The 22,733-nt window shown below is 41.1% G+C and overlaps 1 protein-coding gene and 1 non-coding gene across 2 annotated transcripts in view; both read left to right on the plus strand.

The window, feature by feature from the left end:
* The window catches only part of LOC126237376 (dynein axonemal heavy chain 7), a 1,033,797-nt gene that overhangs the window by 234,067 nt on the left and 776,997 nt on the right, over positions 1 to 22,733 (plus strand). The window contains exons 8-9 of the mRNA XM_049947460.1: positions 21,807 to 22,110; positions 22,196 to 22,411. Of these exons, the coding sequence (XP_049803417.1) occupies positions 21,807 to 22,110; positions 22,196 to 22,411 (520 nt within the window). The remainder of the gene's footprint in view (positions 1 to 21,806; positions 22,111 to 22,195; positions 22,412 to 22,733) is intronic.
* On the plus strand, positions 14,246 to 14,320 carry Trnat-ugu (transfer RNA threonine (anticodon UGU)). Its single transcript has one exon. It is a non-coding gene; the product is annotated as a tRNA-Thr (tRNA).

Consider the following 22,733-nt stretch of genomic DNA (forward strand, 5'->3'; position numbering starts at 1 on the left):
ATTTTCTTTATTTTGGAAAAGGTGACTACAAGTACTGTGTAAAGTTTGTGACAGACAGCCATATTGGTAAACAAACAACTGAGAGTTGTTGTCTGAGATTAACTGCTACAGCGAGATTGTCACCAGCGAAAATGTGAGTCACGTACCACACTGTGCTGTCATACAAAATAAAGTAAACGATTCTCCAATATTAACCAATGACGAAAAATTAGATTTATCTAAAATTCTATTGGAATATGAAATGGTATTTTCTTATTGTCCGGGCAGTATTAGTAACTATGTATGTAAATTTAAAATCAAAGATGGTACTCCATTTTTCTGTAAGCCTTATCCAATACCAGTAAGTTTAAAAGAAGCAGTTAAGGAAGAAATTGACAAAATGATTGACAATAACATAACAGAATGTAGCTCATGCGTAATGAATAACCCCTTGGTAGTAGTAAAAAAGGCTACAGGAGGTGTGCGGTTAGTACTAGACGTGCGTACTTTGAATAAGCATATTGAGGTGGAACAAGACAGACCCATTAACATTCATGAATTATTGTCCAAATTTGAGAAAGCAAATTATTTTAGCACGATGGACCTGTCTACTGGATACTGGCAAATTCGGTTACATCCTGAATCAAACAAATATACAACATTCTTATTTGATATGAAATTGTATCATTTTCATGTGTTACCATTTGGACTAAATATCTCAGTATCCGTGTTTATACATGCACTGGACGAGGCATTAGGAAGGATTTAATAATATATGTAGATGATATACTAGTAATCTCATCTACCTGGGAATAGCATTGCCTGACCTTGAGTAAAACTCTCAAAAGGTTTAAAGAAAAAGGTATTACAGTAAAATTGTCCAAATCACACTTTGCAAGGCAAGAGCTTAAGTTTTTATGGCATATCATAGGAGTGCAATGAATCAGACCAGATCCGGAACGTATAAAAACTATTAAGGAGTGTCCACTCCCTAAAAACATAAGACAATTGAAGGGATGTATTGGAATGGCTGGGTACTATAGACGATATATACAAAGTCAAAAGCTGAACGACCCAAGACTTTTATATTTATTAAGGAAGGGGATACCATGGGTTTGGGACCAAGATGCCAATGATGCATTTGAAAATATAAAAAGAGCTCTGGTCGAATCACCCATATTACACCATCCAGTTTCAACAGATGCATCCGACTGTGGTATAGCAGCTGTAGCGGCACCACCATTTAAAATAGGAAAAAGTTAGATATGGTGCACTATTTCTGAGCGCACAAGTTACTGCTAGGCACGGGCCTGTTGACAGTGAATTATGCTGACCAGCAGTTCCAAAGTATAATGGAGCCCACAGGGCGGTTGAACTGCAGAAAAGATAAACGCAGTGATTTACATGGCGCAAGTTACAGGCAGAAGGGGCCCACTGGCACAACCTAGGTGGGTCAGTAAGATTTTTTTTTTCTTTCATGGCATTTAATTACTTTTGTATTGGGTTCAGTATGATGTTTTATTTATCTCCTCCTAAAACGTAAGATGAGATATTGAGCTGCAGGAAGTCAGTTTATTTTTGTAGTTAAATGTTTTGTTTCTGTGAGATTTTATAGGGTGGGACTAACTGGGAATGAAAGCAACACAATGGCAAAGTCAAGGACGCAAGGTGTGTCAGAACTAGAAGTGGTATGGACGTTGTTGGAAAAGGTAGCACAATTAACAGTGGACAATACACAGCTGAGAAGTGAATTAACGTCTAGGAGTGAGGGGGAATCCACATCTGATCAGTCATTGTTGCCTAGGAGACTGATCCATCTGCCGCGAGTTTGATTATTCCGTTTTCTGGCAAGGCATCTGAGGATGTGCGTTCATTTGTGGAGGACTTGGAAACTTCATCTGTGATGAATGGTTGGAACTGATGAACAGTTGTTACGTGTAGCCAAGATTAGATTAACAGGTAAAGCGAAGACATATTTAAGGTGTTCTCAGGCCTTTAAGGAAGGCAGCACAGTTTAAGCAGTTGAATTGAGGGGCTATTGAATTGAATTGAATTGAATTTTATTTGATCCTGTAAGATTACATTGTGTACAGTAAATGTACGTGTAATATAGGACATGTCAAAGTATTACAGAGGTACAACAAACAGAATAGTGCTCGGTACTTTAGGGAGAGGTTGAGTACAATGACGAAGAGGCAGGCGGAGACAGTAGAGAAATTTGTGCACAGAATAAGAGAAATTAACAGTTATACTTACGAGTTGGGTCAGAGTGATGAAGCGAATGGTGTTCTGTTGCAGGAGGCTGAGCAAAGGGCACTTGATGTATTTTTGAGGGGGTTACTGGCACATATGGCACGGAAAGTGCGTGAAGGGACTCCATAAGATTTGTATTCAGCCATTCAGCTGGCAATCCAATGTGAGGAAATAGACCTGGCAGTGGGGGTACATGATAGACAAACAGTGTTTACAGTGGGTATAAAATTTTATGAGTGTGGTCGTATGGGACATGTGCAGAGGCACTGTTCCCAGTCACCGAGGAATAGAGGAAGGGGTGGAAATCAGCACCATAGAGGATGGAGAAATGGAGTTAGTAGAGGTGGACCATCGTTAAACGGCAGAGGGGCCCCAAGACCACCTACGGGAGCTCCCGTTTAATTTCAATGCCTGTCTCATACATCTAGCTCACCAGGTGGTAGACTTTTGTCAGGACTGTCTCTCCCAAGGCTGTCAGTAGTTCTAATGGAATGTTGTCTACTCTCGGGGCCTTGTTTCGACTTAGGTCCTTCAGTGCTCTGTCAAACTCTTCATGCAGTATCATATCTCCTATTTCATCATCATCTACTTTCTCTGCCTTTTCTATAATATTCTCCTCAAGAACATCACCCTTTTATAGACCCTCTGTGTACTCCTTCCACTTTTCTGCTTTCCCTTCTTTGCTTAGAACTGGGTTTCCATCTGAGCTCTTGATATTCATACTAGTGGTTCTCTTTTCTCCAAAGGTCTCTTTAATTTTCCTGAAGGCAGTATCTACCTTATCCCTAGTGAGATAAGCCTCTACATCCTTACATTTGTCCTCTAGCCATCCCTGCTTAGCCATTTTGATCTTTCTGTCGATCTCATTTTTGAGACATTTGTATTCCTTTTTGCCTACTTCATTTCCTGCATTTTTATATTTCCTCCTTTCATCAGTTAAATTCAATATTTCTTCTGTTACCCAAGTATTCATACTTGCCCTCGTCTTTTTACCTACTTGCTCCTCTGCTGCCTTCACTATTTCATCCCTCAAAGCTACCCATTCTTCTTCTACTGTATTTCTTTCCCCCATTCCTGTCAATTGTTCCCTTATGCTCTCCCTGAAGCTCTGTACAACCTCTGGTTTAGTCAGTTTATCCAGGTCCCATCTCCTGAAATTCCCACCTTTTTGCAGTTTCTTCAGTTTTAATCTACAGTTCACAACCAATAGATTGTGGTCAGAGTCCACATCTTCCCCTGGAAATGTCTTACAATTTAAAACCTGGTTCCTGAATCTCTGTCTTACCATTATATAATCTATCTGATACCTTCTAGTATCTCCAGGCTTCTTCCATGTATACAATCTTCTGTCATGATTCTGGAACCAAGTGTTAGCTATGATCAAGTTATGCTCTGTGCAAGATTCTACCAGGCGGCTTCCTGTTTCATTTCTTACCCCCAATCCCTATTCATCTACTATGTTTCCTTCACTTTCTTTCCCTGCTATCAAATTCCAGTCACCCATGACTATTAAATTTTCACCTCACTTCACTATCTGAATAATTTATTTTATCTCATCATACATCTCATCAATTTCTTCATCATCTGCAGAGCTAGTTGGCATATAAACTTGTACTACTGTAGTAGGCGTGGGCTTTGTGTCTATCTTGGCCACAATAATGTGTTCACTATGCTGTTTGTAGTATCTTACTCGCACTCCTATTTTTTTTATTCATTATTAAACCTACTCCTGCATTACCCCTATTTGATTTTGTATTTATAACCCTGTATTCACCTGACCAAAAGTCTTGTTCCTCCTGCCACCGAACTTCACTAATTCCCACTATATCTAACTTTAACCTATCCATTTCCATTTTTAAATTTTCTAACCTACCTGCCCGATTAAGGGATCTGACATTCCATGCTCCGATCCGTAGAACGCCAGTCTTCTTTCTCCTGATAACGACGTCCTATTGAGTAGTCCCTGCCTGGAGATCCGAATGGGGGACTATTTTACCTCTGGAATATTTTACCCAAGAGGTCACCATCATCAATTAACCATACAGTAAAGCTGCATGCCCTCGGGAAAAATTATGTCTGTAGTTTCCCCTTGCTTTCAGCCATTCGCAGTGCCAGCACAGCAAGGATGTTTTTGTTAGTGTTACGAGGCCAGGTCAGTCAATTATCCAGACTGATGCCCATGAAACTACTGAAAAGGCTGCTACCCCTCTTCAGGAACCACACGTTTGTCTAGCCTCTCAACAGATACCCCTCCATTGTCGTTGCACCTACGGTACGGCTATCTGTATCACTGAGGCATGCAAGCCTCCCCACCAATGGGTGGGATCCATAGGAATTAAAAAGTTTAAGATTTTGTTGGACACATGGGTGCAGGAGTCAATGGCTACTAAAAGTTAGATGGGATGAAGGAAGTTAGAACCACCACATTATAGGTTGCGTGGAGTGGGGGATAAGGAGGTAAAACCTTTGGGGTCCGTGACAGTAGAATTTCGCATAGGGAACGTCCAATTTGATGAGTGCATGGTGGTAGTACCATGGGTAAGCGAGAGCTATGACTTGATCCTAGGAGAAGATTTCTTGCATCAACATCATGCCAAAATTGACCTTGGACAATGAACTGTGGAACTTGGTGGAATGTTATTTCAGCTAGGGGAAACTGTTGTCAATGCAGAGCTGTCATGAGGGGCGTTCAACATAATGAACAAACCAACTGAGCTGCTTACATTAGCATTAAGGCTTAATTCGCATGAATGTGTGTCTAGTGGTACTGGAAAGTCGCTCTGGGTAAGTGTAGAGTCAATCTACCTGTGGGTATCGTGTGTGTTATTGAACCATTGGAGGATAATGAAGTTTTGGATCCATTAGGTTGTTTCGTGAAACATAGTATTGTACGTGTACAAGAGGGAAAAGTCGGGCAAGCAGTCGCCGTGAACATGGATAATTTTAGTGCTCCAGACGCGAATTTGGGAAGAGTTTTAGTAGCGAATTTGGATGTACCAGATGACGAAGACTGGTGTTCAAGAGGTAGGATAACGATCAACCACTAACTGCCGATAGAACTGCATTGGGTAACAAAGTTAATCATTTAAAAGGAGGAGAAAAAGAGCATTTGTTGTGGGAATTTAAGGATTTGTTTTTTCTATGAGGGCTGTTACCAGCAAATCCATTAGTTCAACATAGGATACCAACAGGGAACGAAGCATCTCTTTATCGTAAACCATACAGAATACCGAGGTATTTGCAGCTGATTGTGGAGGATTTCATTGATCAGCAGCTTGTGGATGTTATTATAGAGCATAGTGATAGTTGCTGGGGATCGGGCATTGCCATTGTGCCTAAAAAATCTATGGATGGAACTTAGAAATACAGGTTCTGTTGTGACTACCGATACCTCAATAATAAGACAGTAACAGATGCATACCACATTCCAAACATATCAGAGATTTTGGATCACTTAGGACAGTGCCAGTACTTTTCTATGGTGGATCTGACAAGTGGTTTCATCAGTTAGAGGTGGCTCCAGAGGATCGTCCAAAAACTGCTTTCTCTACTCCTGTAGACCGTTACCAGTAAACCAGAATGCCATTCGGTTTGAAAAACCCTTTGGCAACATTTCAGAGGTTACTAGACAGTGTGTTAAGGGGGTTTGAAACCACGGCAGTGTCTTGTCTATTTGTATGACATTATAGTGTTTTCAAGTAGTATGGCGCAGCATAGACAGTTAAGGGAAGTCTTTATGAGGTTAAGGGCAACTCGTTTGACGTTGAGCCTGGAGAAGTGTCATTTTGCATTGGAAGAAGTGAAATATTTAAGTCATCATCAACAGTAAGGACAGAGTGCGAACAGATCCAAGGTTGGTTTAGGCTGTAAGGGATTTTCGGGAGCCGAAAACAGTTAAGGAAGTGCAATCATTTGTCGGAATTTGCAATTTCTATCGAAAGTTCATGAAGGGTTTTGTAGATTTAGTACATCCATTGACGTGATTGATACGGAAGGGTGTGAAATTTGAGTGGACAGAAGAGTGTCAGAAAGCATTTGACAAACTGAAAGAAGTGTTAACATCAAGTCCGGTTCTTGTGTTTCCATATTTTAAAAAGGAATTTATTCTAGCATGCGATGCATCAAGTCAAGTGTTAAGGTGTGTTCTTAGTCAGGAAATTGGTGGGAGAGAACATCCTGTAGCGTCAGTTGAATGCAGCAGAGAGGAATTACGCAACAATAGAGAGGGAAATGCTTAGTGTAATCTATGGAATCACATATTTTAAATGTTATTTGTATGTGAGAGGATTTCGGGTAGTGACAGATCATGATGCAGTGAAGTGGTTGTTGGGGTTGAAGGATCCGTCCACTAGACTCGCTAGGTGGGATGTGAGTCTTAGTGAATTCGACTAAGAGGTGGTGCACAAGCCTGGGAAGAAGGACGGTAATGCGGATGCACTGAGTAGAAAGGTGGCAAAAGTAGAAGTTATAGGTTATGATCTAGCAGTATGACAAGAATTACAGGACTCTGACAACAATTGTAAATTGTATCAGACACAGCCACCATTTAATATGTACGATGGTCTTCTGTGCAGGGAAACGAAGTTAGGGCCAAGAGTAGTAGTGCCAGCAAAGCTGAGAGATGAGGTTTTAAAAGAAGCACATGATCACGTGTTATCTGGTCATGGAGGAGAAGAGCGATGAATAGGAGAGTGGTGGAGAGGTATTGGTGGGGGTGTAGGAAAGTGGATGTGTATCAGTATGTCATGAATTGTATACCATGTGCACAGAGAGCAGATTTGAGTTGGAAACGGATACAGCTACAATGATTGCCAGAAATGACATGTCCATTATTTATGATGGGAATTGATGTCACAGGATCTTTCAGTCAAACACCATCAGGGAACAGATTCGTTCTGACAATAATAGACCATTTTTGGAGGTATGTGGAGATGGTGGCTATGCCAAATCAACAGACAGCAGTGGTCATGCAAATGTTAATAAATAATTGGATTTTGAAATTTGGTGTACTGGAGACGATAATGACTGACCAAAGGACCAACTTCATGTCGGATTTAATGAAGGAACTGTGTAAATTGTTGAATGTAAAGAAGTTGAGGACAAGCATGTTGCATCCACAAGTGAACGGAAGGACAGAACAGGTACACAGCACAATCGGGAAGATGCTGAGTTTTTATGTGGATTCTCATCACCATCAGTGGGACGAGTATTTGAAGCATATTGTATGCGCATACAATGCAAAAGTGCATACCAATACCGGTTTGTCTCCGTTTGAGGTAGTGTATGGGCAAAATATGCTGTCACTGTTTGATTTAGTGAAGCTACAGAAAGTAAGGGCCGGTGAATCTTTGCATCAATTCGCGAGGACAATTCGGGATGTTTGGAAACGGGTACAAAAGATGAATATGAAGGCTCTGGAAAGGCAGGAAGACGCAGCGAAGCGGAAAAGAAGTGTACTGCAGTATAGAGCAGGGAAATGGGTAATGCTATCCAGCCCCTATACGCCAAAAGGGAAAACCAAGAAGTTGGTCACGAGGTATCAAGGACCATACCAAGTAGTTGAAACCACCTCCCCAATTAATGTTAAGCTTCAGCTGCCAACTAGAACAACGATAGTACACATTGGGCAGTTGCGGCCATTTAAGGGTTGTCACAGGAAGAGAAGAGGAAGAAATGGAGAGTGGACAGAGGTGTGAAGTACAGGGAAAACCAGGAAGGTAGAGTACAGCACGATGTACCATATGCTTTGCAATACAGCAAGTAGTAGAGTATTTGTAGTTTTTTTTTTTTTCTTGTTATGTATCATTGGGTTTGCGTAGGTTAATTAGGCATTGTATTTTCATATGTTGTATGTGTTTTCAGGTATTGTGAACCTGCTGGGGACAGCATTCTTTTTGAAGAGGGAGGAAGGGTGATGGTGATCACTGTCCTCAGGTCACTGAAAAGGGGAGCATTGAGAGCAAGTTGGGAGAAGTAAAAAACTGAGGAGGTATTGCTGATCTCGGCAGTTAAAAGCGGTGCGCTGAGATGACAAGGGAGGAATTACGGAGCTGTCACAGAGGGAATGTAATGGTATGTCCAGCCAGGGTGAAAAGTACCAATCTGGACTCATGCACGGTGCAGTTATTTTTAGCCAGGAGGAAAGAAATAGAGTGTCCAAGGGACATCGAGGAGCCAAAATTGAGCTTGTAACAGGTCAGGATGCATGGAATCTTCTCCACCTCTGAAAATTTGATAGTAGTAGCAAGTTGTTTTGAGCAGGGAGTATTTGCAGAAGCAAAACGTATAGAGCTTGAGGGGAGCAGAGTTGTAATCAATGGAACTGTGTGTAACATAATAAGACTAACTTACCATCTGCCAGTGTCAATTTCAGGAGTCATACAATTGAATGTTACACAGCCACAGCTGCACTGGCAGAAGCAACTTAAGACTTTTTGCCAAGGCATAATATGACTTTGTTAAATCAAACTCTGGAGTCAGGTCTGTTGAGATCCGTTAACTAGTTCATTCACAGTGAGAGGGGCGCATATCAGCGGAGCAGCTTGTGCAGCATGTAGCTCAATATAGGGAAAGGCAATGACAAGTAACGATTGGTTTGAGCACCTCTGTGCCAAGTGCCATCGCAGCCTTAACTTTGTTGTGTGTTGTTTTCATTCTGATCAGGCAGAGAACCAGTTCCAAGAGGGCACCGATGGTAGTCCAAATCCCAGTGGATTGGATACCAAGGGCGTAAGACGGGTAGGTAAGGGGTTTGATTGAGCATTAAGTGGAGTGGTCATCCAGTAAGGAATTTTTATGTTTTGTCTCATGTCATGTGTTTTAAGAGGAGTAGACCACATCTAAGTTTTCTAATAGTAGTAGTAAAAATGCATAAGTACGTGCCAACCCAAACAAGTTAAAGAGTAGTTAGAGGTCGCCCGGGGACCGGGTCTTTCCGAAGGGAGGGGGGGGGGGGGGGGAATAATGTAGCGGCACCACCATTTAAAATAGGAAAAAGTTAGATTCGCAATATTTCTGAGCACACAAGTTACTGCTAGGCACGGGCCTGTTGACAGTAAATTACACTGACCAGCGTCGAACCACAGAAAAGAGTAAACTCAGCGGATGGTATGGCGCAAGTTACAGACAGAAGGGACCCACTGGCGCAACCTAGGTTTTATGAATACGTGACTCGGAGCGGCGTGTTAGCAAAACAAAGGCACACAACCGCATATAAATAGGTGCCAGTTTTCTAACGAGGGGGATTCAAGTGGCATCTCTCTTGGATGGCGGGGCATGTCACACCACCAGCTACACACAGCAGCAGATGGGACCCCAGCGTTCCAGTCCACAGCGGGTAGCTGTTTCAACCCTCTGAGGCCAATGCGGGGTCCGTAGCCAGCCAGTGGCCGGCCACTCAACGGCTCGCTACTGTGGCAGTCTTGTTGCCTCCCAACACAAGCTGCAGGCATCCCGAGGCGAGGGCCACAGATTTGGCTGTCAGATCACAGGTGCTTATTGTTGCCGCAACCTTAACCACGACGGCGAAGAAGCCTGCAGCGGGCTGTCCTGTGGCTCACAGCAGAGCGGTGCAGAGGCAAGGGGGACGGAGACCACTGAGTCGGCTGCCTGCGCATCCTGACGTCATCAAAACTCGGTGGCTGTACATGGCCGGCATGCCGCAGTACATTGCATGGGTTGCTGAGGTAGCCATTCCTCACCCAGCTGTTTTGCAGACAGCAAAGTGGTGTCCTCAGCATTGCGGGACCCTGTGACACCGACAGAGGGGAACATGGCACTGTAGCAGGGAATAATAAAACACTTGAAGATTACGGCTGAGTTCCAATAAGGCGCATCCTGACAGTTTCCATCCATGTCCTACATTCCTCTACCACACGTCAACATCAATATCTGGCAGTGACACCTACACAGCAGAACTTTTCCCAGAAGAGTGGGGTCTGGAAAGTACAAATCACATATCTGTAGCTTTTGCTAGCCGCAGTCTCGACAAACATGAATTAACTATACAGCCACTGAAAAAGAACTATTAGCAATAGCATGGGGATTCCAAAAATTCCAAACACAAGTTTGGAGGTCAGAAATACATATATATATGGATCACCAGGCTCTATCCTTTGTAATGAATAGTCTGTTATTACGTAGTAGATTAATGCAGTGGATGTTGTTCCTACAGGAATATGACATTAAAATACAGTATATAAAAGGTTCTGAAAATATTGTACCTAACGCTTTGTCTAGGTTACCTGTAGGCATGAAAGAGTTAAAACATTCAGAAGGGCCTGGCGTAATTTTTGCAGTTAACTTTTTGACAGTAGAATATGCACATAACATAAAACATCCATCATGATCACTGCTTTACAGAAATATTTGCTATGTGTATTAGAAAGTCTTTACCTCCTAATCAAGCAGAGAAATGGAAGGTTATAGGGAATAATTTGTTTTGGAGAGACAGTATAACATCGCAACGTTGGCGTTTATGCATCCCAAAGTTAATGGAGGATGAGATTGTGTGGTATGTTCATATTGGATATGGACATTTCAGGATAAAGAAATGTATAGCTCATATTAATAATTTCTATTGTTTTAAGAAGCTAGGACATTAGGTAGCATCTTTAATTAGGACTTGTGAAATCTGTCAGAAGGTGAAAGAGAGTAACACCCATATTAAATACAAAATGTATCCAATGATCCCTAAGACATTACATGATCTTACAGCAGCAGATTTCTTTGGTCCACTTCCGGAAGGAAAGGGAGAAGTGTCATACATTTTTATCCTCATAGAGTGTTGGTTGAAGTATGTTAAGTTGTATCCTATTAAGAAATCAAACACACCGACCGTGATACACTGTCTGCAACAATACTTTCTCGAGGTAGGCAAACCAAAATGATTTCTCACCGATAATGGGCCACAATTTGTCAGTAATAAATTTAAAGAATTTCTGGCATGGGAGGATATTCGTCAAGTATTAATATCGAACTATAACCCGTCTTCAAAAACATGTGACTGAGTAATGGAAGAAATTTGGAAATAATCCCGCACCTTATGCCATGAAAAACATACATTATGGGCAATGAAGATCAAAGACTTTGAATGAACTACCACATTTATCAACCGGATTAACACCTTTAGAAGTAATAGGCAAACCTTTTATAGGGGATCCTCTTATTAAATGTTTCATTTGGCCTGAACAACCTACTGATGATTACCAACTTAAACAGGAAATAGTCTCAAAGAATCTAGTTGACAAGGCACAACAACGAGTGAGTAGACGTAATGAGAAGGCTATCAGACCTCAGTACAAGGTCGATGACGTAGTTCTCGTAAAACGGGCATCCTCAAAGCTCTGCCCTGAAGAAGACGACACATAAATTTTTCCAAAAGTATGAAGGACCTTACTGAGTGCAAGCGGTAATACATACCAAAGCCTTATTTTTAGTAAATCCTATAACAGGATCAGAAAAAGGAAAATACAATGTTAAGGATATAAAGTTGTATATCTCCCAGGGATGTTAACGTTCTGTGTTAATGGGCAGAGTGACGACTGTCGGATCCCTAGTTATTTTCGGTGTTTCTTCTGCAATAAAATTTTCCTGCACCGAATTCCCCCAACTTCTTACATTATCCCCCTACTTCTTATGCTATCACTCTACTTCTTATACTATCCTATCATCCACCATTAGGAGAAGTCGTGCGCAGTTGTTAGAGGATTGTGCCTGTTAAGTTGCCGTCACACTCCGCTGTAATCAGTGGTGGTCTCGATTGTAATGCCGACAACAGCCGATGCTCTCCACATATAGTTAGGTCTTATTTTCGCCTAGTCAGCCAGTCTCTTCCACCATCCACATATAGTTAGGTCTTATTTTTGCCTAAGCTGTTCTTTGAAAGTAATCTCTTATCCAAACTCATGCTTATAAATTAAGGATAATGCTACTACATGGTGAAACAATGGTCTGGTGGGCAGTTTGCGGGTTTAAATCACCTCGGGGTATGACCATGCAGTGCATTTGACATGCGATTGCTGTACGGTGGTGCTGGCACTAGTCCACTTACGCTGAGGTGTGTTGGTGCGTGTCAGAGTATGGTGTAAGCGTGCAGACGTTTTCAGACATGCTAATGGTGACTGTGTGTTGAAAATGGCTCAAAGAACACGTATTGATGATGTTATGAGGGATAGAATACTAGGGCAACTGGAGGCTGGTCAAACACAGCAGGTCGTAGCATGGGCCCTCCGTGTGCCACAAAGTGTGATTTCAAGATTATGGCAACGATTCCAGCAGACAGGAAATGTGTCCAGGCGCTACAGTACGAGACGTCCACAGTGTACAACACCACAAGAAGACCAATATCTCAGCATCATTGCCCGCAGACGGCCTTGGAGTACTGCAGGTAGACTTGCTCAGGACCTTACTGCAGCCATTGGAACAGTTGTCTCCAGACACAAAGTTTACAGATGACTGAACAGACATGTTTCATTCACCCAGAGACCTGCAAGGTACATTCCACTGACCCCTGGTCACAAGAGAGCCTGTAAAGCCTGGTGTCAAGAACACAGTACAAGGTCATTGGAACAGTGCTCCCAGGTTATGTTCACAGACGAGTCCAGGTATAGTCTGAACTGTGATTTTCACTGGGTTTTCATCTGGCATGTACCAGGAACCAGATACCAACCCCTTAATGTCCTTGAAAGGGACCTGTATGGAGGTCACGGTTTGATGGTGTGGGGTGGGACTGTGATTGCTGCACGTACACCCCTGCATGTCTTTGACAGAGGAACTGCAACAGGTCAGGTATATGGGGATGTCATTTTGCACCAGTATGTCCGCCTTTTCAGGGGTGCAGTGGGTATCGCCTTCCTCCTGATGGATGATAATGCACGGCCCCACCGAGCTGCCATCGTGGAGCAGTAACTTGAAACAGAAGATATCAGGCGAATGGAGTGGCCTGCCTGTTCTCCAGACTTAAACCCCATCGAGAACATCTGGGATCCTCTAGGTCGACGTATTGCTGCACATCTTCAAACCCCTAGGGTATTTCAGGAGCTCCGACAGGCACTGATGCAAGAATGGGAGGCTATACCCCAGCAGTTGCTCGACCACCTGATTGAGAGTATGCCAACCCATTGTGTGGCCTGTGTATATGTGCATGGTGATCATATCCCATATTGATGTTGGAGTACATGTGAAGGAAACAGTTGCGTTTCATAGCACTTGTGTTTCAGGACAGTTTTCTCAACTTATCACCAATACTGTGGACTTACAGTCTGCAATTATCCTTAATTTATGAGCATGAGTGTAGTTGGTCTATGCAAAACTGGGTGCAGATTAATAAACTGCAAAGAATATTAGATTCATAGAAAATATGATTTTGTATGAATAATTACATAATTGTGATAATATGATACATAATTTTTTATGTAATGCAGAATGTTTTTTTTACATTTTATGAAATGTGATGTATAGGGGAGAGTTTATATCTTTTTGGAGGGGTGGGTAGTGTAAATACAAACATGACTAACACAGAACACACACCACACCTCCCAAATGACCCTTGCAAACAAGTGTGACTGATTCTTCCCCATTTGCCACTCAATAGACACCCTAGCTGCAAGCAGGTGTTGATACACTTCATTGGGGACATGTTGAAAATGTGTGCCCCGACCGGGACTCGAACCCGGGACGTCCTGCTTGCAGCTAGGGTGTCTATTTAATTATCATTTCATTTCTAGCAAAGCTGCATGGTCATCAACGGTAACTGTTCTTTCAGGAACAGATACTACCGTCATATATATAGTTAAAAAAATATGAGTTCCCGGCCTTTGACCTTCTTGTGCGAACGCACACGCTATGCCCGAACTCGTACGGGACTTGGTAGATTAATCTGCCACGAGTAATGAGTATGATGGGCAAACATCTATTAGGCGCACTATGAATGTAGTGTTGTGGACATGTTTGGAATGTGGATCTCACGGGGAGCGTGCAAGGGGTAAGTCCCTGCAGACGCACTATCCTCTGTGCCCACGGTGGCTCAGATGGATAGAGCGTCTGCCATGTAAGCAGGAGATCCCGGGTTCGAGTCCCGGTCGGGGCACACATTTTCAACATGTCCCCAATGAAGTGTATCAACGCCTGCTTGCAGCTAGGGTGTCTATTTAATTATCATTTCAAAGAAGAGCTAGATATTAAGGACATGATTGCAAAAATAAATGTATACTGATTAAAATGTAAATTAGAGTTATGTGAGATATTAAAGTACATAATGAATATGTATAAAATATCGCGTGTTCGAGCTAAGGGGAGGGATATGTAGTGACTCGAGAATTTCGGTGTAAATTCTAGAGACACTCGAACTTCCACTGTCTTCATCACTCAATATTTTAAAAGTAAGTAAGAGAGTGGAAACGTATCTACTGTGCTGCCAGTTTCTGTGTGCACATTGGAAGTTTGTAATGAGAAGACGATAAGCGGGCAGCCAAAGGACACCGATAAGTGTTTGCCGCAAGAGCCACAGACGCTGTGTGAGAGGACACGGAGTAATTAAATGTTATTCTTTGTGTGTTAGTGAATGTGATTGTTGAAAAAAGAAAAACGAACATTTTACTATAGACTTTTAACTTACTTCATGTCTTAGCTCTGAACGAAGCAGGACGCATGGGACGTCTATAAATTATTTGGTTGTTAAACCATGCAATTGTGATTATATTTAATTGTATTTAATGGGTATCGGTGTAGTTGACTTGCAAGAGTTTGTGTGCTTATATGAAACTTGTGGAAAGGAAAATCCACCTGAGCTGAACTGAAAGTATGAGAGTACCGAGTTATTTCAAGTGAGAGAGATAGTAATCTTTTGGTTCCTCTAACCAGCATTATTTCTTCAGAGGAGAAGTTATGGAGATCGACACAGCCGCATATCGAGATAAAAGGATTGGCTAAACATTGCAAGTAAGTCAACTGTAGTAAGAGAAGTGTGAAGTTTGCAATCAAGTTTGCACTGCTTCTCTTGTCACCGAAACCATTAGAACCTTAAGAATGATTTCCAGTGGCTTTGACACTGAAACACAAAGATTTATTTGCGATGCTGAGTTTCATTCTACTATCTTTTATGGTGTTCTGTATGGTACTATGGTGTGCACTCATTGAGGATATTCTTAGCCTGAAAATGGGCAGTCAGATTGATCTGTGGTGTCAGTTCATGAACTTCATGTAGGTTGTTGTTCAGGTGCCTCCTGATTCTAATTGTACATATATTACATCTTGGGATTTATTGTTGTTGACAGTGTTGACTTATTCAGAAGAAACTGCAACATTCATTCAGGGAACTTGGACAACTTTTCCTTAAGCATTGCACTGAAAGGGTGCACTATTCAGAATGTTTAATTTTCAGAACTGAAAAAACTGCATGATATACCCTAAGTATTCAAATCCAAGTTGAAACCTTGCCCTGCAGCACACAAATTCTATTCTGCACAGAAGCTACTCACAGTAGTTGAGAACATTTCTCTGTAATGTGTTATTTATTCATGATTTCTCATTTTTTCATGTTTTATTAATTCTTTGTTTATAAATTTCCAAATCACCATTCTGTAAACTATGTTCTGACTCACTCCATGACCCAGTAGCTCTTGATTATTTGGTTTTGCAGAATCTGACAAATAAATAATAATAATAATAATAATATCCAAAAACGAAAAACCTTGATAAATTGAAACAACAAGAGGTTTCAAAAATTGCATTAGGCAATGAAGGACTGAAATGGAGGAAAGCAGTACAATAAAAGATGGATGGATGATTTTGAAGGATGAAATAGTGATGACAGCAGAGGGTCTAATAGGCATAAAGAACAAGGTCCAGTAGAAACCTCTGGATAAAAGAAAAACCATGACACTTGATGCCTTGATGCCAGAAAGTGGGCCCATGTCCGAAAAAACAAACACCACACATTTATATAATTTGATAGGACTAACTCGGCATTGAGTCCACCTTCTTCAGTGCAGATGCACAAACACATCTGACCTCCTGTGGGAATCTTGCAAGAGCGAATGTGGAGGAAATCAACGATGGCTGTGGATAGGTGGCACTCATTGGGAGTGTGGATTGGTCATGAGACAAGCTGATCTAGCAACTTTAATCTTGCTGCAATTAAGAGCTCCTTTAACACACACAGACACAGACTCTGTCTCATTTATTCTGCAATGGTTACTCATTCTAAGAACAAAACAAGCTAAGACCAGTCCTAAGAAGAGTTGCGATAACACTATATCACCGATGGCACAGTGGTTACCACACCTGCCTAGTAAGCAGGACATCTCAGGTTTGAATCCCAGTCCGGTACACATTTTCACCCATTGCTGCAAATTCCGCATAATGTCTTAGTGCAGCTGACAACAGTAATCCCTCCCCTTTCCTTTCTTTTCTTCCCCTCTCCACCTTCAGTTTACATATAATGTATAACAGCTGCGGTTCTGCATGGTATCTGTTCTTTAGGACATGTCTTAAAGAACAGACAGCTCACATTCATATAACTTGATAGGCCTAGCTGGGTAATGAATCTACCTCCTTCAGTGCAGATGCACAAACACATCTGACCTCCTGTGGGAATCTTGCAAGAGTGAATGTGGAGGAAATTAACAGTTGCTGTGGATGGGTGGCACTCACTGGGAGTGTGGATGGGTCGTGAGATGAGCCGATATAGCAACTTTAATCTTGCTGCAATTAAGAGCTGCTTTAACCCATACAGACACAGACACTAACTCATTTATTTTGCGATGATTGCTCCTCCTAAGAACAGAACGTGCTGAGACCAGTCCTAAGAACAGTTGTGATAACACTGTATCATCGATGGCGCAATGTTTACCGCATACCTAGTAAGCAGGACAATCCCGGGTTTGAATCCTAATCCGGTACACATTTTCACCCATCGCTGCTGATTCCGCATAATGTTCCAGTGCAGCTGACAGCAGTGATCCCTCCCCTTTCCTTTCCTTTCTTCCCCTCTCCACCTTCAGTTTATATATAATGTATAACAGCTGCGGTTCTGCATGGTATCTGTTCTTTAGGACATGTCCGAAAGAACAGACAGCTCACATTCATACAACTTGATAGGCCTAGCTGGGCAATGAATTCACCTCCTTCAGTGCAGATGCACAAACATGTCCGACCTCCTGTAGGAATCTTGAAAGAGCAAATATGGAGGAAATGGACAGGGGCTACGGATAGGTGGCGCTCAATGGGAGTGTGTATTGACTATGAGGTGAGCTGAGGTAGTCCGTACAGTTGCGATAACATTGTGTCCCAAGTGGCGTAGTGGTTATTGGACCCGCCCGGCAAGCAGGAGATCCCTGGTTCAAATCTCAGTCTGGTACACATTTTCCCTCATCGCCGCCGATTCCGCGTAATGTCCCAATACAGCTGACAGCAGCGATCCCTCTCCTTTCCTTTCTTCCCCTCTCCACCTTCAATTTACATATAATGTATAACAGCTGAGGATTCTGTGTGGTGTCTGTTCTTTAGGATGTTCTGAAAGAACAGACACCACACATTCATATCATAGCTTGGAGAGTGCTGCAGGTGAATGAACCACAAAAGGGAACGTAGGCATGTGTAGTGAAAGTGTGATAACACATCTCTGGTATTTGGTCTCATGACTAGTGTTAGTTTTCAGGGACAGGCAGTGACTGGAACCCTGGAACCTTTGAAGCCTTTCAAAGATGTCATATGTATGTGTAGTTCTCTTAAGGCATCTGTAACTAATCAAACAATTTCTTCAGTTTCGTTAATTTTGTCAAATTATTTTGTAGTTTGCAACTAAATTTTGATTGATGACTGATGTGACAAAATGGTGGCTATCGTTTGTTTTAACATTTTGACGTGCACTTCCTGTGAGAAAGAATTTTAATGGCAATTTATTCACTGACTTATGAGTTTCCACAGTCTTGCAAACTGTAATCGAGGATAAAAACAAAAGAGTACTGGCAGTTACCAAAATGCTAGAGGTGTTGCATGTTTCTCAGCCATATATTATGTAGGAAGACATTAAGAAGAAACTGAATATTTTACACACAACATACAATCAAGAATGCAATTAAATGAAATAAATCAAAACTCGCAATTCATTCGTGGACAATGTATATGTCCTCACATAGTGGTATTTTAATGAACTTTCATTAGTGGACCAAGTAGGAGAGAATAAATGTTCACATCTTTTTTTTTTCAATGTGAGTGTGAAGTAAATTAAAAGTTTAGCTGTCCATTTGGAGAAAGTTGTTGTAATCATCACAGTCTGAATGCAATATCTCCTTTAGTAGATTTTCATTGGTATATTTACCTCTCAGTTTCAGCCATTCCCTGGACCAGCACATTATTTTCTTTATCTTCTTTACACATAGTGCTAAAGTCAATGCAAGAGCCCGCATCTCGTGGTCGTGCGGTAGCGTTCTCGCTTCCCACGCCCGGGTTCCCGGGTTCGATTCCCGGCGGGGTCAGGGATTTTCTCTGCCTCGTGATGGCTGGGTGTTGTGTGCTGTCCTTAGGTTAGTTAGGTTTAAGTAGTTCTAAGTTCTAGGGGACTGATGACCTAAGATGTTGAGTCCCATAGTGCTCAGAGCCATTTGAACCATCAATGCAAGAAATGCTTTATTTGCATTTGTAGTCACCCCCACTAGTGTCAATATTACTTAATCACTTGATAAATGCAGTATGACAGCTGCTTCAAAAGTGAGGTTAAATTTGACAAACTGTATTGTTATATCTGTGTGCTTGTTTGGCAAACCCATGGGTATAAAACAGTGAACTGACAAACAAGTTTGATTGTTATCAGGAGCCTTTAACTGTTAAAGTGTCGCATATGAACTCTGATAGATGTTGTGAGCTCTAGACAGACAAGATGTGTCCACAGTGAACTATAAGGAATTAACAAGTTCCAGATTCAGCAACAGGGAGAATTCGATGGGTTGAGTTCTTTAAAGAGGAGAAGTGTGTAATGACATCATCCTATGTAGAGAGGCTTGATGCTGTAAAGCAGATAACTTATGGCAATACACTAACCCAACATTGCACCAGAGTGCTCACCAGGCATCACCGTTCTTCTTCTGAACAATGCCCAGACAGTAACCATAACCAGAGACACTTTGACACTTGGCATATTTGACATCTATACAGCCACACACCCTAACAAACTTGTTTTACTACAAACAAATACTGGCTGTCTGGCTAGGCTCGCCGTGCACTGAAGCAGCAAATCATTGAGTAGTTAACTGTCATAGTGTTGGCCTCCATAGTGAGATCAGCACTGTCCTGCGGTCATCCTGTCAGGACCATGGGCCGAGGGGTCCAACTGAAATCTAATGGGCAATGGTCAAACTGTAGCCGCCCTAGCTGCTGAGACACTGGGGCACTCACCAGACAGCCACTGATCTGGCATTCACTGCCTGGATGTCTTTGCCCTTCACTCGCCGCAGCTGCACAGGATTGTGTTCCACTCTCAGCAGACCATGTCAGTCTGCTGCAACAGCCCTACACAAGATAGGGCCATTTGTGGGCCACACTAAGCAAAGAAATGAACTGAGTCTTACTACAAACCTTTGCTATATGTAATAAAGGGATTATAAGCTTTTGAGTGGCTTCTAACTCATCATGATTCATCATTCTCCACAAGAGCATGCCCGCACTCTGTACACAAGAGATACTAACTGTATCTGACTAAAGAAGGAAATTTAAATATTCAGACAAAAAAGAATTTGAATGTATAAAAAATTAGATTGGCAATAAGTGCAAAATGACAAAGTAGACAAGAAATGTGAGGCTGTAGAAGCACCCATGACTATGGGAATTATAGATGCTGCCTATTGAATAGTTAAAGAGGTCTTTAGAGAAAAGAGAATGGATGGCAAGCAGGGAAAGGAAGGCTGAAAGGTGGAAGGAATACATAGAGAGCCTATGCAAGAGAAACAAATTTGAAGACAACTTTATAGAAAGAGAAGGGGAGGTAGATGAAGATGAGATGGGAGAGATGATACTGTGAGAAGAATTTGATTGTGCTCTGAAAGATTAAGCTGTACACTGAAGAAACAATTAAGGATACCAAGCAGAAATTTGTGAAAGTAATTGAAGAAATATAAACTCTGAGATTTGCTGATGACTTTGGGTGCAAAGAACTTGGAAGACCAGTTGGATAGAACGGATAATTTCTTGAAAAGAGGTTAAAAGATGAACATCAATAAATGTAAAACAATGGGAACTTTATCCAGTCAAGTTAAATCAGATGATGTGGATGATATTTGGGCAGCAAAATAACTGACAGTAAAGAGATTGAAAAATCAGCCAACCAGTTTTCAATCTCTTCAGAATTACACAGCTGCTATTTTGCAGCCATGTTTAAGATTTTGAAATAACTGACAGTGCCTGATATAGAGAGGACGTCAAATGCAGACTGGCAATAAAAAGAAAAGTGATTCTGAAAAAGAAAAATTTGTTAACAGTGAACAGGAATTTAAAAGTTAGCAATTCTTTTCTGGAGGCCTTTGTATGGATTGTAGCTTGCTATGGTAAATAAATGTGCACACTAATTAGTTCAGACAAAAAGAAAATCAAACTCTTCAAATGTGGTGCTACAGAAGAATAATGGAGATCAGATGGGTAGATCGAATAACTGGTGAAGAGACAGTGTATTGAATGTGGGAAAAAAGAAATTTGTTTTGTAAGTTGACTAAGAGAAGGGATTGGTTGGTAGGACACATCCTGAGGCTCCAAGGAATCTTTGACTTGGTAACAGAAGGAGGTGTGGGATGTAAAAATGTGCAGTGATGATCAGTGCTTGAATAAAGCAAGCAGATTCAGAAAGACATAGGTTGCCATGGTTATGCACAGATAAAGAGGCTTGTACAGGATAGACTGTTGTTTACTGCTGCATGAAACCAGTCTTAGGACTGAAGACTACAGCAACAGTGACAAATTGTAACTCCATGATATGTCCAATATCCATGTAAAAGTAACCCATTGATGACTTAAACAACAACAACAAATTCTTCTTCTTCGTCTACTACTACTACTACTACTACTACTGCTGCTGCTGCTGCTGCTGCTGCTGCTAATACTCATTTTGGAGGTAATTCCAGACTGTTACTACTATTATAACAACTAATACTCATTTTGGATGTAATTCCAGGTTTATCAATATTCTTCTGATCTTCCAGCTGCTGACTTTCATCTTTTCTGTATTCAACATTCTTTCAGGAATTTCATTTAATGAATAAGATAGTTGTCATATTTGTGTTTATTTCTAGAACTTCATAACTGTGGCTAACTTTAAATGTAGAACTGAGTGGCTGGTCTAACATAGATGTGTGTGACAATGGAATTGAATGTATTTTGGATGAATTATGCTCCAGTGTTCACAACATAAATGGTTATCAAACCAAAAACAAACCACAACTTTTGCACCAACAAGATACAATTTTACAAGCTTTAAGAAAGAATTAATTCATCACAACCTTTTTTATAGTATGATTTCTGAAGTACTTGTGGTTTCTGATATGTATATCAAGGATTTCAACTTTCTAAATGTGTTATTGAAATTGTAGGTTAGGAGAGGAATATGAAAAAATGTCAAATGAAGCTTTGACAGCACCTGGTAATACTGCTGAATTGATGGAATACATTGCAAAGGTCCGGGTTATGGAAAGTCAGACTGATTTTGAAATGGAGGAACGAATTCGTGAAGTATGCCGCTACTTGCTTTTCCTTGTTGACTACACAACATTCACACCTTTGGAAATGGAACAGAATGCCATTACATTTGAATGGTTTAGGCGCATGCCCAGTGTTTTTGATGAGCATCGTGCTATTGTAGAACAAAAAACTTTGGAGTTCCAAGAGGCCCTTAAGGTATTTTTTCTTTATTACATGCTGTAGCAACTTTTTGTATTGGCAATTACTGAATAATGCTCATATAATTTTGTTGATGACACAGACTAAAATTAAAGCTTTTGAAGAGGACTTAGAGTTATATGACAAACGAGCAGATGAATTTGAAACATTTGGAGAACTTGATAAACTGCCAAAGTATTTGAAGAAAGCCCAACGTTTAGATGCACGTGTTCAGAAAGCTCTTGAGCAGATTGATCGTTTCAATGAAGAAGAACAAGCATTTGGTTGGGAATTGTCCCAGTATCCTCTACGAAAAAAGGTGAGTTTTGTACTGCACTTTTTTTACATAATTCTTGGATTTTTTAGTTTGTTCTTTCAAGAAAGTAAAATAGTCTGCTTTAATTACTGAAGTTTTGTGACATTAAACGCTAAAATACATTATGTAAAACAGAAAGAATTGTAGTTTAGAATATTATGGATGGTAGTATAGAATATTAAGGGTTGGTTGACGTTGGCACGAAAATATTGATGTAAGTTTTAATCATTATAAGTGGAGTAACTTTTATGATTCCTACTTTGCGTGTTCCTCCCTGAAACTCGTGCCATATTTTTGCAAATAATTTAGTATAACAAGTACAGCA

Source organism: Schistocerca nitens, chromosome 2, assembly GCF_023898315.1.
Source record: "Schistocerca nitens isolate TAMUIC-IGC-003100 chromosome 2, iqSchNite1.1, whole genome shotgun sequence".
Taxonomy (NCBI): domain Eukaryota; kingdom Metazoa; phylum Arthropoda; class Insecta; order Orthoptera; family Acrididae; genus Schistocerca; species Schistocerca nitens.